The sequence below is a fragment of the Halichoeres trimaculatus genome, unplaced genomic scaffold, assembly GCF_033239565.1.
Source record: "Halichoeres trimaculatus isolate MK-OKI-2021-1 unplaced genomic scaffold, fHalTri1.1 fHalTri1_scaffold_8, whole genome shotgun sequence".
Classification (NCBI taxonomy): domain Eukaryota; kingdom Metazoa; phylum Chordata; class Actinopteri; order Labriformes; family Labridae; genus Halichoeres; species Halichoeres trimaculatus.
In genome coordinates, this window is record NW_027437186.1 from 36,129,530 (window position 1) to 36,146,190 (window position 16,661).

Sequence of the window (16,661 nt, forward strand, 5' to 3'; positions counted from 1 at the left end):
AAAAAAAAAAACTCACAAACAGCTCACAAACAGTAGTTAACCCTAAGTCCAACCACTACAGAGACTCCTGCCAACCTTCAATCATGCTGCCTCCTCATCAGGAAGGAGGGGACGACGTGCTCCAACCTGTAACATTTTTTTAGTACATGTTCATTCATTTCGCAACTTTGCTCCTTCTTTTTCTGCCAACTCTCCTCTCGTTTCCTCTCCCCCCGTCTGATGAGGTCAGCAGAGGCAAAGCGTAATTAGCACCATTTACCTACTGACCATCTGCCGCTTCCACCTGGAGGGATTTAAACACCTACTCTGGTTAAAGAAATAGGGCAGCTACTTCTCGTCAACTCACCCAGATTCAAGCCCAGAAGGAATCCATCAGACGGCTTCAGGTTTAACTCCTCTGACTGCTGGGATTCACGTCTCCAAAACACGCAGCGGTTAACTTTCCCGTCCCTCTCCGCTCCGTGTGTGACTCTGACGGACTCTCACACACGCTCACTCACGCCGCAGCACATGCTCGAGTGTTTCCCTGAACTCTGGCTTTTGTTCCACTCTGTCTGCTCCACACAGATGACTTCAGCGGGGCTGAGCGCCGGCACAAATTCCTCCCACTACAGGCTTCAGTTCACAAAGCCGCACAGACGGAGAGGGACTGACAGCTAGGACGGCCTCTGGGGGGGCGGGGAGAAAAACACACTCACACACACTCACACACACACTTCCATGCAGCTCATTCTGCCCTGTACTCAACTGTAAGTTAATCTATAGATAAAAACCTGTGGTGGAGGAACGACTGTCACTCCTCCTCCCTTCAGACTCTGACAAACTTTTACGTCCCAGCAGCGGTGATGGCACATGTGCTGTGACTGACAGGCAGCAAGTGCTGCTGAGGCATGTGGGGTGGCTTCTGGCAGGCAACGAACGGCAGGAGAGAGTGACAAATACAGGAGATAAGAGAGGACGCTGACAAAAGATACAGCTGAGAGAGGAGCAATGAGGTACAATGATTTAACAACTAACTAGAAAATCACTCAGAGAGCGCAGACCTCCACCAAGCATATTGTGAATGTCACCAACACTTCAGTCCTACTTTAATGTTATACTCCCTGTCAGCAGACTGTCTGCTACAATTTGGTGAATGTTGCCAGGATCTGGATCATACTTTAACATCTGTCAGAAATTATGGTGACCTTGTCTTGTATTGTTTTGCAAAGCAATCCAACATTTATGGTGGAGTTATATACACATGTGGTGAAAACAGCCCTATATCACAATGATTAAGAATCCTTTAAAAAAGTCCTGGATCCAGACAGTGAGCCAGATCACCTCCAAAATTTAATCACGTCCTCCTTATCCCATTTTGAACATTTCCTGAAAATTTCATCAAGATCCGTTTGTAACTTTTTGAGTTATGTTGTTCACAGACAAACAGACAAACTCCCCTAAAAACATAACCTCCTTGGTGGAGGTAAAAAGACAAATAACACCAAAAAAACTCTGACGCTCAATCGAAAATCTTGATGCATGCAAACCACCAACACTTTATCATCAAAAATAGTAGAAACTTCATGAATCTGCACTCTACAAGCTTATATATTTATCTTGCATCTTGCAAAACTCGACATTAGGGATACACAATATTTTTGGCACGTTATCGAAATCGTCCGATATTGGCTTCAAAAGAAAATACCTGATGTCAACACACCAAATTCTACCAATATAAAAAACCGATTAATACTGGGCTGAAGCCGGAGATATTTTTCTTAACTTTTTGTGGTTTTGTTTGCACAGTTCAGATTGAGCAGTCCCATATTTAGCTCCTGTTTTAAGTCAAACTTAAGCAGCAGTCTGTACGGTACATGTATCTGACTCATTTAGGCACATTTAGTATTTACCAAAGTAAATTATTTTGTTCAATTTAGGTTTAATTGCTGTACAGTTGCACTTCTCACATGTTTCCTGTAAACAGAGGTTGTGTTTACTGACTGTAAATTATGAAATTGGCCAAATTTTCCCTGGTTGTTGGTATTGTTATGATTTACCAAGAAGAGCGTCCTCCAGCTTTCAGGTAGGATTTCTCTTTCTGAATTTTTTTTTGTTTTTAAAGCAATTGTCACAAATAAATATACAGTTTAAAGTTTATATTTTTCTGGTTCTGCACAAGAAATGAATATAACATATATATATTGTCGTCATTATTGTTGATGTTATTTTTACTGTTGATTTTATTGTGGTTGTTTTCAATCTTGTTCAGCGTCCTTGAGTGTCCTGAAAGGCGGTTTTAAATAAAATGCATTATTATTATTATTATTATTAAATGCGGTAAGAGTATGCACCATAATGCAATATGCTACTTCCAACACAGAAGACAGTTGGTGATCTCTGCAGCTATGTGCGCAGAAAAAATACCGTCATTGGCTAAATGAGTTGTTAAATATCGGCAAAAAATCCAGTATCCTATATCCCTACCATACATTACCGCACAATATATGAAATTTAAGTAGCACCTCTAATTTTTGCACTTTGTGTGTTCAAAAATCTTACACTATCTACTTTCAATAAATTCATAACAGATTTTTTCCCTGTTAATAGGTTTTTGTCTTAATTGACAGGTTTTTTTCCTCAACAGTTTTTCCCTTAGTTGTTTAAAGGTCCGTGTTTTGAAACTGATTGACAATCTTATTCTTATTTTGCATGAGCTATGAACTTTCAATGTATTTTATTAATCTATTTTTCTATCCATAAATAGGCATGTGGAAGGGGGGAATCAGTCCTCAGGGCTAATTTGTAACTATATTTCATTTCATGTTTGTCTTGAAAGCGCTACTGTATGCCTTAAATTTCCCTAGGTATAAATAAATTATCTATCAATTTTGTAAAATCATTGACCAGTTATGACATTTCAGACTTTATAATAAAAATTTAATTACATTTTGGCTAACGAGGCTGATCATAAAGTTTTTAGTTTTTAGCTAGAACTGAACGCTGCCTTCTAGACCAATTTCAACCTAACGAGAAGCTCAGAAAGGATTCCCATTTCCATCAGTGTTTGACATAAAGTTACAAATGTCAAAAGCTTTGTTGAAAGGTTATGGAGAAAAAAAGACAAGAGGGGATAACTGATCTTTGTAGGGAAGACAGTGTTAAAGCTTACACTGTCAGCTTATGACTTCTTTTAATTAAAAAGTTTGTTTGGTTTGAGATTCTTTAAAGAAAGATGAGATTTTGTTAGACTGTAAAGAAGCTTGCAGAAGGATCCTTTTGAGGTTTATTTTTATACTTTTTTTTACGTTTTAGAAGCTTAACTTTTAGATATAATCCACAAAAAATGGAAACCAATTTTACCCTCCTTGGGCTTCTTGGAGGGACTGTTTACTCTGACACCTCAGGTAAAGTGTGAGTCCAGCTAAAGCTGCTGAAATGCTTAAACAAACACGGCCTGCCCTCTCAGAGGACCAGCTGAGTGAAACTCTCCTTCAGTGTGTGTGTATCTAACTTAGTCAGAAGTTTCAGCGCAATTACTGCTACAAATCTATGAGACTCCTCCTCATTCACCCAGTTACACACTGTGAAACCACCGCAGACAGCAGCAACCGCCCAGACGCCGTGGAGGTGTCCGAAAACCAAACAAAGCCACCGAGCCGACTCTCCTCTGTGGAAATCCATCTTTAAAGTGTGACGGGCAAAGCTCACAGCCCGCTGAGATTCCTCCTTTCTGCAAATAAGTCAGCTGCAGTGGACTGGAAGAGGAACGTTTGGAGAAACTACCAGATTCAAACAATAACTGAGGCGTCTGGTTTGTTTTTGGAAACCTAGTTAACCACAAAACGACCAGTCTACCTGTTAACTTGTTGATCTCTGTGAGATTTCGGACAATAGAGGCTCACAGAGACATGATCAGTTTGATCCAGACTGAGGAAGACTGTCTCTTGGCAGTCTCAAGGGAAAATATGACTTGGAGGTTTATTCGAACCAGGTATTTCTTTAGTTTCACTGGTTCCTTTAAACATTCAAACACAACCGAAGCCTTAAAACCAGGATCTGAAGAAGAAACACTCACCCGCTGTACTCAAGCTCCTCAGCTGGGACTTTCCAGGTGGACTCCTCAGGTGAGGTCTCTGCAGGCTCCTCTGTCTCCTCACTGATCTGATGTGGTTCCTGTTCAAGAATCTCTGTTGAGGTCTTTACTGGTTCTGGTTCTTCATTCTTTGTTGGATCTGGGAACTCTTCTGTGCTTTCTGTTGCTTTGAGGAACTCCTGTGCCGTTTCTGGGAATGGTTCCTGGTCCCTCTCCGGCTCTTGGAGCTCGACTTGAGGCTCTGATGTCTTCGTCTCCTCTGAGAGATCAACCTTAGTGCCCTGAGTTAGATCTGAAAGCTCCTCTTTAGGCTCCTCTTTCGTCTCAGTTGAGGGCTCTACTGTTTTTGCGTCGTCTGGGAGCTCGTCTTTTGTGCTCTGCTTTGGCTCTGGAAACTCTTGAGGCTCTTCTCTCTCGACTGGTTCTGTCTTTGCTTCAACCTGAGAAATTTCTTGAGACTCTTCTTTCTCAGCTGGTTCGAGCTTTACTTCCTCTCTTGTAGGCTCTATCTTTGTGCTCTGAAACTCTTCTCTGGACTCTTCGTCTTTCTTGATTGGGTCTTTGAACTCTACCGTCGTCGATACACCAGGGAAAGTTTCTTTTGTGCTCGGCCTTGGCTCTGGAAACTCTTGAGGCTCTTCTCTCTTTATTGGTTGTTCTGTCCTTACGTCTACTTTGAAGATTTCTTGAGACTCTTCTTTCTCAGCTGGTTCGAGCTTCACTTCCTCTCTTGGAGGCTCTACCTTTGTGCTCTGAAACTCTTCTCTGGACTCTTCGTCTTCCTTGACCAGTTCTTTGAGCTCTACCGTCTTTGTCACTCCAGAGGACGTTTCTTTTGTGCTCGGTCTCGGCTCTGGCAGATCTGTGGTCTTCTTTAAAGGTTCAGGAAGATCCACCGGCTTCTTCAACCGACCTGGGGGTGAGGTCTCAGTCGCCCTCTCTTCTTCTTTCACCTCCTGCCTCAGAGGAGCATCTCCGTCCTCCGTTGGAGTGAGAAACTCTTGCTGAGGAGAGTCCAGGGATGGGAGAGGTCTGGAAAAGCAACATACGAGAAGAGGGGGTGAGAAGAGTTTACCACAGGATTGACTGACAAATGACAAATGTGTGTGTTTGTCCTCATCAGGGGGGGCTTGTGTCCCTGGAGGAGTGTGTGTGTGTGTTTCTGTGTGTTTGTGTAGTTGTTTCATTGTGTCGAGGAGCGCGAGAAAAGGTTCATTCTTGCCCTGGAGAGCAGGGACGATGTCACAGCTGATGTCACCCTCTGAATATAAAGAGCTGCATTTCTTCCTTTAGACTCAAACACACGCAGTCATCTGACTGAGCTGGAGTCCACACAAAGTGCAGCTCTGTGTTTACCTCCTCATTCATATTCACTGTCTGACAGCTCTGTGTTACAAACAAACCCTCAATCTGCTCAGACTAAAGAGCAGAGAGGAAAAAAACTGCAGACATACTCAAATGACAACCATGAAGAAAATGATTTATAAACTAAAGTATGAAAATATAAGTTCCTCTCACAGTGACCTCTGACCAGTGACTCAAACCATCACAGAAACATATGTGATATGTGTATGGCTAAGGAGCATATGATAAATCAGAGTTCCTCTACGCTCTTTAAAATCCAAACTAAAACTTTATAAGACCTAAAAAAATAATTAAGTGAAACTTTTTTGCACACAGTTACAAGTCATTACAGATGCTACAAGGAGGAGCTGTTCTAATTGGACTGCAGCGGCACCTTCTGGCTGGGGTTTTACGTACGTTTACGTCATAACAAAAAAATAGCGAGGTGTGTGTTTGTTTTGGAATTAATTAGACATTGACTGGATACAACGCGTCTAGGTAAGGTATTTATCAGTACAGTTACGTAGCGCTACAGTTTGAATGATGTAGTAGCAGGCTATATGTAGTGCTATCGGCAGCCCAGTGCTCAGATGTCAGCCGGCGTTAGCCATGCCATAAATTAATCCAGTCCTGCTCAATCTGATCAGGGAGCTAAGAAGTAGCATTAAGAAAAAACCTTTGCTGGTGCTAATGATCTCATTTTGAAGTGCTGATTACAATCAGGCAGATATCTAGAAAGGAGACTTTTTCAAGATCATGTACACTGGAAAAAAATGATAAATAAAAAACATAAATATTTATTAAATGATTATAATAAATAAAATATTGATAAACATAAAATAATAAAAAAATAATAATAAAAAAATAAAACAATAATATTAGAATTATATATATATATATATATATATATATATATATATATATATATATATATAAATAATGATAAAAATAAAATAAAAAAATATATATAATAATAATAAAAATAATAAAATAATGATAATAAAAATTAAATAAAATAAATTATATATAATAATAATAAAATAATTATATTAAAAGTTAAAAAAATAAATTATATATAATAATGCAATATAATAAATAATAATGATAACAAAAAATCTGCTAATGGAACAAAAGAAATGTTGTATGAAGACATTATTCGAGTTTAAAGCAAATTTTGTTGTAAATTTCTCTTGTTCCATTGGCAGATTTTTTTTACTTGTTACAATCAATTCAGACCTTATTTTTGTCTTTAAACAACTTGAAATAAGACATTTTTCCTGGACTGGTCAGGTGATATGTGGCTCATATTACGTCTAAAAAGACATTTTCAACTTAAAATAAGAAGAAAACACTTGCTAAGATTTCCGTTTTTTCCCAGTGTAGAAACTCCTCACAGAGACTTTAAAGTGTATTTTTCTGAATACTTTTACCACTTCACATCACCAACAGTTTGATAAATCCCTTTGCTTCCTGTTGCTAACATATTAAAATCTGTATTCTTCAGCTGCTCAGGTCACTGGTATATTAAGATTTATATTCATTAAAAAGATAATGTAGGAAATACGAAAAACATAAAATCACACAGTGTAAACTAACATGATGAGTGAATGAGGGATAAGAGTAAAAATTATTCCTTACAACAGAAAAGCAAAGAAAGAAAATGATTTAAGTGTGAAAAGTAGAAAAGTAACAGCACTGCTCAAAGAATTGGCAGATAAAGGGATGAAAGTCCCTCTGATGGACAGTTAAGACTTGACGCAAGACTCTTAAACCAGAACAGCTGATTTTAGCATCACATGAGCAGGAACACGGACACTTCAGGGTTAAAATATTATCCAGCAAATGGAAAACTCTCTCTGCTGGCAGGGGGATGTGGTGAAAATATCCATCTGACAAAACTTTTTTTTCTGTTTTATTTTTAGGACAGAGTTTTTAACAGGCAGGAGAACGTTGTCTCCAAACTTCATCCGGAGCTTTCATGGCTCAGAGTCTGTGATGGTTCTCCATCTGGCCTCAGACACCAGGTGCTGTGTCGACTTCAAACAACTGATGGAAAAACACGGACTTTTTAAACCTCCATGGTAGTGATGCCAGCTAGAAAAATAATCTTTGGGGTGTTTTTTGTCTTAAAATAGATAAAATAAACATAATCTAAAGAAATTTTCAACAACAAAAAAAAGACTAATTTCTTTGAGGTTTGTTACTTTGAGGCAACCAGAGGTGTCATAAGTTTTTCACATTTATTACTCAAGTAGAAGTATAGATACTAGGGTTTTAGAAGACTTTTCTAGAAGTGTAAAAATACTGGTTTCAAAACTACTTAAAGTATTAAAATAAAAGTAATTAAAGGGGTAAAAATGCCATTAAGGTCAAAAGCTGAGGCTGTGCCACAGGGGCCGATAGTTTATACAGTTCATCCCCCTCCTGAGTCTTTGCCATAGACATCTTCATACTTTGCTACATACTGCTGGTTCCAGTCCTATCTCAAAGGCCACACCCAGTTCAAACAGCTTCAGTCCTTCTTATCTGATCCCTCTTTAGTAACTACAGGTGTTCCCCAGGGCTCCGTCCTGGGGCCCCTCCTCTTCATCACTTACCTCCTCCCCCTTGGTCATATTTTCTGCAAATTCAATATTTCTTTCCACTGCTATGTGGATGACTCCCAGCTCTACTTTTCGTGTATTCCCTATTTCCCACTCCCACCCCCTCTCTCACCTCCTGCCTCACTGAAATAAAACACTGGTTCACCTCAAATTTCCTTTAAAATGTGATAAATTTAAACTCTTTTTAATCAGCACTAAATCCACACTTTCAAAAGTTGACACCTTCTCTCACAATCCATAGCTCCTCTGTCTTTACCTCCCCTTAGGTTAAGGGTCTAGGTGTCATCCTCGACAGCACACTCTCTTTTCAATCTCACATAAATAACATCACCCTGTTCCTTACTTCCACCTTCGTAATATCAACCAACTCCATCCCTTTCCTCACTTCTCACAGCACCTCCATTCTTGTCTATAGCCTTGTCACCTCCTGTCTAGACTTCTGTAACTAACGCTTCAACCATCCACAATCAAAGTGACTCTTTCCAGATGACGTGATGTCAGTGATTTTAAGATAAGAGTTTTACTTTTTTTGGTGTGTGTCTTTTTGAATGAGGAAAGGCGGAGCCGCTGTTTTTAAAACATGTGGAGTAGAAAGTTCAGAAATTTGGCTAAACTGTAGGAAGTAGAAGTAAAAAGCTGCTGTTTTTACTTGGTTACTTGACACCTCTAGAGGCAACACTGTACCATAATGGTCAGTCATGAAAAAAGAGTTTTTTATTTATACTTCAACACATTTTTTTCAAAAACTCATGGATAATACTTGAAAGACCTTAACTAATTTACAAACAACTCTTTTTATAAGACTTTAGGCTGAGCGTTTCCTGCAGGCAACACTGTACCATTGAGGAACGTCCCATTGAAATGAATGGGTCAAGAAGTCTAATCACATTTTATCCAACTTTGCATGATCTATTAAACCAAAGGCTTCACTTCTTTGCTTTCAGGAGACAGACTTTTCATTGTAGAGGATATGAGCCTGTGCTCTGTGAAGAAGGATCACAAAGTTCGCTTTATTGGACCGGGGCCTACAGGGTGAGTCTGATCTTTACTGGGGCCTGGATCACATGTATATGGTTATTTTTTTTGACCCGATATCTTTGTCCTTGTTTAAAAAAAATTCTGCCCACACCACAGAAATATCTCTGTCCATACGAAGAGGCAAAACTGAAAACTATCGTCTCTGAAGCCTGCAATGCCATGCCTGGCCTGTAGGTGGCAGGTTGGCAAAATATGAAAACCATAGAAGAAGAACGCTACACAGATCCTCTCAACCGGATATTTTTCTTATTTCTTCACTTTTTTATCTCTGTTTATTAGGGCTGCCACGATTAGTCGACATAATCGACTACGTCAATGATAAAAATTCATCTACGCAAATTTTAATAGTTGACGCGTCGTATTATTGTTTTCATTGTCGTTGTCACATGGTGAAATCAAATACCAGGGGGTAATACTCATTCATAACTTCAGTTCACAGCATGAGGTGCTGTGTAATTGGATACTTTTATGGGAAAAGATCACAAAGTTCATACGTGAGGAATATTGATGAGGAAAAATCTCCACTCCCAGAGAGCGCTGTGCGCTGACGGAGTCTCTGCATCTCCGACTTGGACAGCCTGACAGCTCCCGGAGTTTAGCGTCTGATAACGTGATTTAGAGAGTCTCCTTCACTCTCTGTTACAGACAGATTTTCAGGATCTGAGCCACAAACTAGTGTCAAAACTCCCCTAACTTTTTTAAAGAGAGGACATTTATCTGATGGAGCTCTCACTCTCAAGCTCACACTGCACTGGTAACACTCAGCGGGGAGGAGGAGGGGCGGAGTGCGCATGAGCGAAATAGCGCATGTAGAGAAACGAAACCAAACGTGTTGTCATGGAGAGCTGGGAGAGAGTCAGGCGGGATCATACAGAGGGCAAAGCAAGCCCAAATAAACAGATAAACATTAAAAAACAAGCCCAAAGTCACTAATAAGCGGTCTGTCCAACACTGCGTACAACTTCATTTCCCTGTCACCTGCTTCATTCATTTTGAGATTTTTTTGTATAGTCGGCTACTCATATTTTTTTATGTCATCATGAATGAAATAAAGATAAACAAACAAACATGACACAGGGCTGACCAATCAGAGGAGAGAACCTAACTCTGGATAAATGCAGTGAAAATGCAACACACAGGTTGAATTATAAAGGTCTGCACATTTTAAAGGCCAAATTAAGTTGAAACACGAAATAATCGAGATTAATCGACTAATCGAAAAAATTATTGATAGATTAGTTGACTATATAAATAATCGTTAGTAGCAGCCCTACTGTTTATGTGGGTGAAAACGCCGTGTTTGTGTGGTTGAAAGGCCAAAAATGTGCGTTTAGGAGTATATCCATATTCCTGTGGTCCAGGCCTAAAAATGACACCAAATTTTTCCAGGTAAAAACTGTTAAGGTGTTTCCTTTAATTAATTAGCAAATAAGTAAATAAGTTATATGCATGTTGGTAAATTGCATGGTAAATTTTTGCTCACCTTGTGCCAAAAATTCAATAAAAAAGAATGTTGAAAAAAAAAAGAAATTAAGCTTTAATTGTCTAATATGAACATATTTTTTCTAGATTGACAAAGGCCTGATAAAAAAAAAGTTATTGAACAATTTTGAGGCGAGAAAGTCTGCGAAACAGGGATTCAGCCTGACCGCCAGAGGGTCACATGACAAATTTAAACACTGCTATTGGCTACTTAAGGTCTCTTATATTTTTTAAAGTTTTTCATGAAAACTGGGATGTGTGTGTGTGAGTGTAAAAGGCCAAAACTGGGTGTGTTGCCTGGAGCCAACCATGACTCCACCTTTGAGGCCTTTCTCTGATTTGTTCATGTCAAACACACACATGCGCTGGTGTTTACCTTGACGTCTCCTCTTTGTTTTCTTGTTTACTCTGAGAACTGGCTGCAGCTTCTTTCAGAGCTCGTATCCAGTCCGTTCCAGAGGAGGCCGTCTCTGAAACGAGGGCTGCTTTGGGTGGTGTCTCAGGAAGACCAAAACCCCCCTCAGAGCTACAGACACTGTCCCTGATCTGTGACATCTCAGCTGAGTCTTTAACGTCAGCTCCTTTGGTCACTTTTACGACCTCCTGTTTCTTTGTTGCTTCTTTGTTTATTGCTTTTCTCCCACTTTGCTGCGTCCCCTGGGTGCTAGCTTTCTCATTTTCCAAAGCTGCTTTATCTTCCTGTGCGATCTCCTCCACATCAGGGCCTTTTATGGCTCTTTCTGCTACTGTGCTGCTTTCTGTGTCGGGGGTTACACCAGAGCTCAGCGGCTCAAGAGGCCCACACTCTGTATCTTTGACGTTACACTCCTCGCTTTCAGCGCTGAGGCTTTTCCCTTTCTGGGCAGCTCTGTTTTCTGTTTGCAGAGTCGCTTCTGTCAGTCGACTATCCGCGCTGACCTTTGATGAAACAGGAATTTGGAAAGGTGAAGTCTCGTGTCCTTGTGATGAAGGCTCAACAGACACAGCAGTGTTCTCCGGCGCTTTCTGACAGGCGGTTGATAGACGGCTTTCCTGCTGACCTTTCCCGCCCAGAAACGCGCTTTCAGTCTCATCTATTCTTTCTACCTCTATGTTTCTCTCGGTTACACCTCCAGGAAGGTGAGACGCCACATTGACCCGGTCACCTGCTGAATCCATCACTCGCTTTTCGCTGCCATCACCTGTCGAGCCATCCCTGCTTCCCGCTGCCTCAGTGTTAGCCTCTTTTTCTGTCGGGTGTTTGGACGCCAGATCCTTCTGCTCGCCAAATCCTGCACCTGAATCTTGCGCCCCATCGCAGCGGGTCTCAGGAGTTGTCTGCGTTATTGGTGATTCAGCGTCTTGCAGGTCTCCTCTTTCCTCCACGGACTCTTTATCTGCCTCGTCGCTCTGCTGTGGTGTTGTTCCCTTCCTTCCTGTGTGCGTCTCACCGCCGTCTCCTGTTTCCTTCTGATTATCCTTTGTTGTCTCTTCCTTTTCGCGCAGAATAAAGGTCTCACTCCCCACGTTTTGTTTCTCTTTGCTGGGTATAATTTCTTCACTGGAGCTGAGTGGGCAGCTGACATTAATAAGATCATCCTTAATGGATGATTCAGGAATCACAGGTTTGATGCCAGGGGAGTCTGGAGAAATTACATTATCAGATGTTTTTTTCGGATGAACCCCATCGACTCTGATGTTATCCAGCGCCGGAGTCTTTCGTGCCAGTTTCCCGTCCTTGTCGCCGTCTCCAGAGACTTCAGTGCCATCGCTGCTCTCCGTCGGCTCAGGAGGAGAGATATCGCCGTCTCTAATGATCTCAAAGTGACTCAACATGGGGCCAGGAGGCCGCAGCACAAAAGCGGGATTACTGACGCTTTGCTCGTCAGAGGCGGCGGCTGCTTCTGATCTCACGGATTCACCAGAGTCAAAGGCGTTCGTTTGATCCGTTTGAGGAAGGGTTGGATCTGGTTTTGCTGGGGCTGTGCAGGTCGAGGTCACGGTTTCAGGCTGGGAGGGGACATCATGCATGGGAGGTGGCTCTTTCGCAGAATGACTCATTAAAGACGACTCCTGAAGCTGAATCTGAGTCTTTTCCGTCTCTGTCTCTGTCTCCTTCGATTCACGCTGATTCAAAACATCCTTCTCTGTTTCCGTCACCTTTCCCGACACCTGCTCATCAGCCGGACGATCAGCTTCCTCTGTTGTTCGTGAAAGGTCAAAACTTTCCTCAACAGGACAGGAGACGTTATTTTCTGACTGAGCGCTCTCTTTAGCATCTTTAGCGTCCACGCCCTGCTTCTCAAAGACGACTTCTTTCTCCGTGTTGTCGTCCTTGGTGAGGATTTCTGGTTTCTTCAAGCCGAGGAAGTCCGGGAAGATGAAGCTGGCCTCGACGACAGGATGGTGCAAACTCTCGTGCACGGTCACGGGAGGTAAGGACGCAAACTCCATGATCCTGCTTTCCTCCTTCACGGTGTCCTCAAAGTGAACTCTGACGTTGCGTCCCTTGCTGCCACATGCGAGGACGCCTCCTCCTCCTCCAGACGCAGCAGAGCTGACACAAACGCTCTGAGTCTGGGGCTGAACTTTGGTTGCACCTTCTGTTTGGCGACTCTCAGGCTGTACCTGTTGATCGCTGCTCTCGTCTTGCTTGGCTGAGGTTTGTGGTGAAGAAGGCTGCGGTGAAGGGGGAACTTGGCTGGAGTTTGTCTCGGTGCAAATGTGTCCTAAAGCAAGAGCTCCTTCCAAAACCAGCTCCTGTGTGAGCTGGTGTCGTCCCCCGGTGTTTGTGTTGCTGGAGCTCCCCTCAGGCTGAGCCGGGGAAAGTGCTGCGCCACGCTGATCCTGGCAGGAGGGAGAGACGCGGTCCCGTTCGGTGCAGATGCTCTCAGAGATGGAAGCAGCCGGCTCCCTCCAGCTCTGTGATTTCAGCTGTGACTCGGCAACATTGGTGGGCGGACACGTCTCGGTCTCAGCTGATGACTCCCCACAAGCAAAGCCTCCTGGCTGGCCGGATGAACTGTGCTCTTTATTCAGCCCTCCTTCCTCCTCCTCTCCTCCTCCTCCTCCTCCCTCCACTCCTGCAGCAGCGTGATCCAGAAAACCAGGAGCAGTGAGCAGCCCAAAGGGAGAAGTATTGATACAAGCTCCTGAGCGATGTGGCTCCTTCTCTCTGTCTCCCTCTTCAGCCGGGGAGATCTCTGCACTGCGAACGCTCGTCGCCGTCAGTCCCTTCGCTCCGGTCTCTGCTGAGTTTTGTGGCATTTTGCTGCTACAGCTTTCCTGTCCCTCTTTGGCAGAGGATGCAAGTGAGCATTTTTCCTCAGAGCAGATTAACGAGCGCTGGGGAAGCCGGTCCAAGACTCCCAGACCGCTCTCCCCGTTTGCTTCCTCACTCTCTGCGCCTCCTCCAGCATCCACTCTCTCCACTGAATCACGCCTCACGCTTCCTCCCTCTCCCTCGCTTTCTATCACTTCTGGCATCGTGGGTGTTGTCAGTGGCAACGCAGCTACCACCACTAAAGCCTCTTCAAGGGCACTCTGCACGCCGCTCGCTCCCACACAAGTCCTGCTGCTGGAGAGTGGGCTCTGTTTCTCCTGCGTGAGTGAAACTGCAGCGTCTGATCGCTCATCAGCAGTTTGGACGTTTGTCATGCATGTGCGTTGGTTATCGACGGCCTCTCCGGTTGCAGGGCGGTGATTCGTGCCACATGAGGTTTCATGTTTGTGGTTTTCTGACTGATGAGGCCTGTGGTGCGGTGCAGGTGAACAGGCCGGGTCGGTAACTCGATCCAGCTGGGTATGAGAGGATGAAAGCGGAGAGCTGGAGTCGAGCTCTCCCCTGGGACTCAGCTGTTGCTTGTAGTCGAACCCATTATCAGGCTGTTCCTCGTAAATCACAGCCTCATCGTCCGCCTGTGGTTGTTTCTCTGCGCTTTCACTCTCATTGTTCCTCTCCATCTTTTTCTTTTTTCTTTGCTTCTTTTTGTCTTTCTTCTTTGACTTTTTCTCAGTCCCTTTCTCTGTTTTTGCCTCCTGTATCTCTGACTGCGCCTCTGCTAATGCATCTTTATCCCTGCTCTCTGTAATCATAACCTTTCCGGATCCTTCTTCCTGAGCCTCATTTTCTTTCTTCCTATCATTTATTTCTGTTTTTCCATCAGTGCATTTTTCCCTCATCGTAGTTTTTAGATCTAAAGATTCGACTTGTTTCTGCCCGTCTTTTTGTGCCTCTGTAAATGAATCAGTTGCTGTTTCTAATTGTGCATGCGTAGGTGTTTCCTTCTGCTCCTCTCCTCTTTTAATCCCTGAACATTCACCCAGACTCGGTGTTGTTGTTTTTTCTCTCTCCGGCCCTCCTGCTTTGTCACTTCTCTCCGTTCCCAGAATATAATCTCTGAAGCTAAACACGACTGTATCCTTGCGCCTGTTTGCAGCCTCACTGTTTCCGTTTGTGCTCTTGTTGCCGTGGCCTGCGTTGCTATGTCCCGGGAGTGACGGTGACTCACTGGGTTTGTTAACCATCGCTTCTCCAGTTTGCTTCCCTTCGCCAGGCGTGGTGTTTGCAGGCTTCGGGGGTTTATCTCTCCCCAGTGAGGCCATTTGTTCCTCACATTCCTGTAAAGCTTCTCGCAGCTCCTGGTCGAGGAGCGCAGACAGGGGCGGGGTCAGGGGTCGGGGTGTGGCGGGAGGCCAAGGTGAAGGCCGGGCGTCTGAGGGAAGTAGGTCGCTGTCATGAGGCCTGCGACGAGGGTTGGGTGACAGAGTTAGGAGAGTGAGCTGGCAACAGGACAGCTGGTCATTCCATGCTGGTTTTAGCAGAGCACACACTCATGCTTAGACACACACACCACACACACAGCTGTATGCACGACGCCTACACAGCAGAAAGTGATGCTCAAACCTGCCAATTTTTCATTTCTCTCAATTTTCTCCTGAATTTTCACAATGATACTGTAACTGACTGAACAGTGCAAATGTAACTTTAAGATTTTATTTTGTGTTTGAGAATTACGAGGCTCATTGAATGCATCACCCGCGAGGGATGGGTACCAAGTAGAGGTGGGCGATACTTGGAACTTTGGTGTCCGATACCGATACTTATACCAATACTTTTTTAATATTTAAAGTTGATGTTTCATCAAACTGCTGACCTTAAGTTGTTTTTGTGATTTTTTTCTTTTGATTATGTTGTTACAATCTAGGACAGAATTAGGGCAAAGTTTAAAGGTGACTACAAATTACTTTAGTGTCATCATAAACATTTATGTTCAGACACAATACAACAATAATAAATAAATAAATAAATAAATAAATAATTAATTAAATAAATAAATAAATAGAAATCCACAAAACATTTTGTGTGGAATTCTTTTCTTAAGAAAAAGTGCCAAAAAAAAGTTTTCTTTTTTTTTTTTTTTTTTTGAGGTATAGAGCTGAAGACTATGATAAAAATAAATAAATAAATGAAAAAATAAAAGTTCTCCCATTACTAAACTCATTTTTTAAATAGTTAAGTATAAAGAATTATCACACCAGAACAAATGTTATAAAAAAAAAACTTAAAAAAAAAAAATACTTTTTTTTTTGGAGTCTGCTCGCTTGTTTCGCTAGCGCCGCTGAGCCACGTGACGTGACACGGACACAGGCAGGGCGCCACTTTTATAAAACCACAGCAGTCAGTGCATGCAGGAGCGAAAAAGAATAGAGTATCGATCTTTTTACACTGGTATCATTCGATATCAATACCAACATTGGTATCGATATTATCCATATTTGTATCGATCCACCCACCTCTGGTACCAAGTTAGGTATTTTTAAAGGTACCAACTATGGATGTAAAGATGCACCACATGATAGTGGCAGTTAAAAATCAATACAATTGTGTGAAGATTCAAATCGGCTGACATAAAAAATTAACTTGTAATGCCTTATTTAAACAGCAGGGGGCAGCTTTTCCTTAAAAAATATGTAAATCCTAAACTAGGAGGCACATGCAAACCTGAGATTGTTTATTTGAAGAGATTTTATTTATTTGTATTATTGAGTTATTTTGATGTGAGATTTGTTTTATTATTGTTCATTTTTTGTTTTTTAAGATAAAATATAATTTCGCTGTTTTACCTCAGATAATTAAA

General features: G+C 42.3%; 1 protein-coding gene across 9 annotated transcripts in view; it reads right to left on the minus strand.

The window, feature by feature from the left end:
- Positions 1 to 14,499, minus strand: part of tacc2 (transforming, acidic coiled-coil containing protein 2) — a 67,871-nt gene extending 53,372 nt beyond the window's left edge. For all 9 annotated transcript variants that reach the window (XM_074675760.1, XM_074675754.1, XM_074675753.1 and 6 more), the window contains exons 1-2: positions 10,919 to 14,499; positions 4,058 to 5,107 (exon numbers count right to left, since the gene is read on the minus strand). In XM_074675760.1, the coding sequence (XP_074531861.1) occupies positions 4,058 to 5,107; positions 10,919 to 14,484 (4,616 nt within the window). In that variant the 5' untranslated portion in view covers positions 14,485 to 14,499. The remainder of the gene's footprint in view (positions 1 to 4,057; positions 5,108 to 10,918) is intronic.
- Positions 14,500 to 16,661: the final 2,162 nt, after the last annotated feature.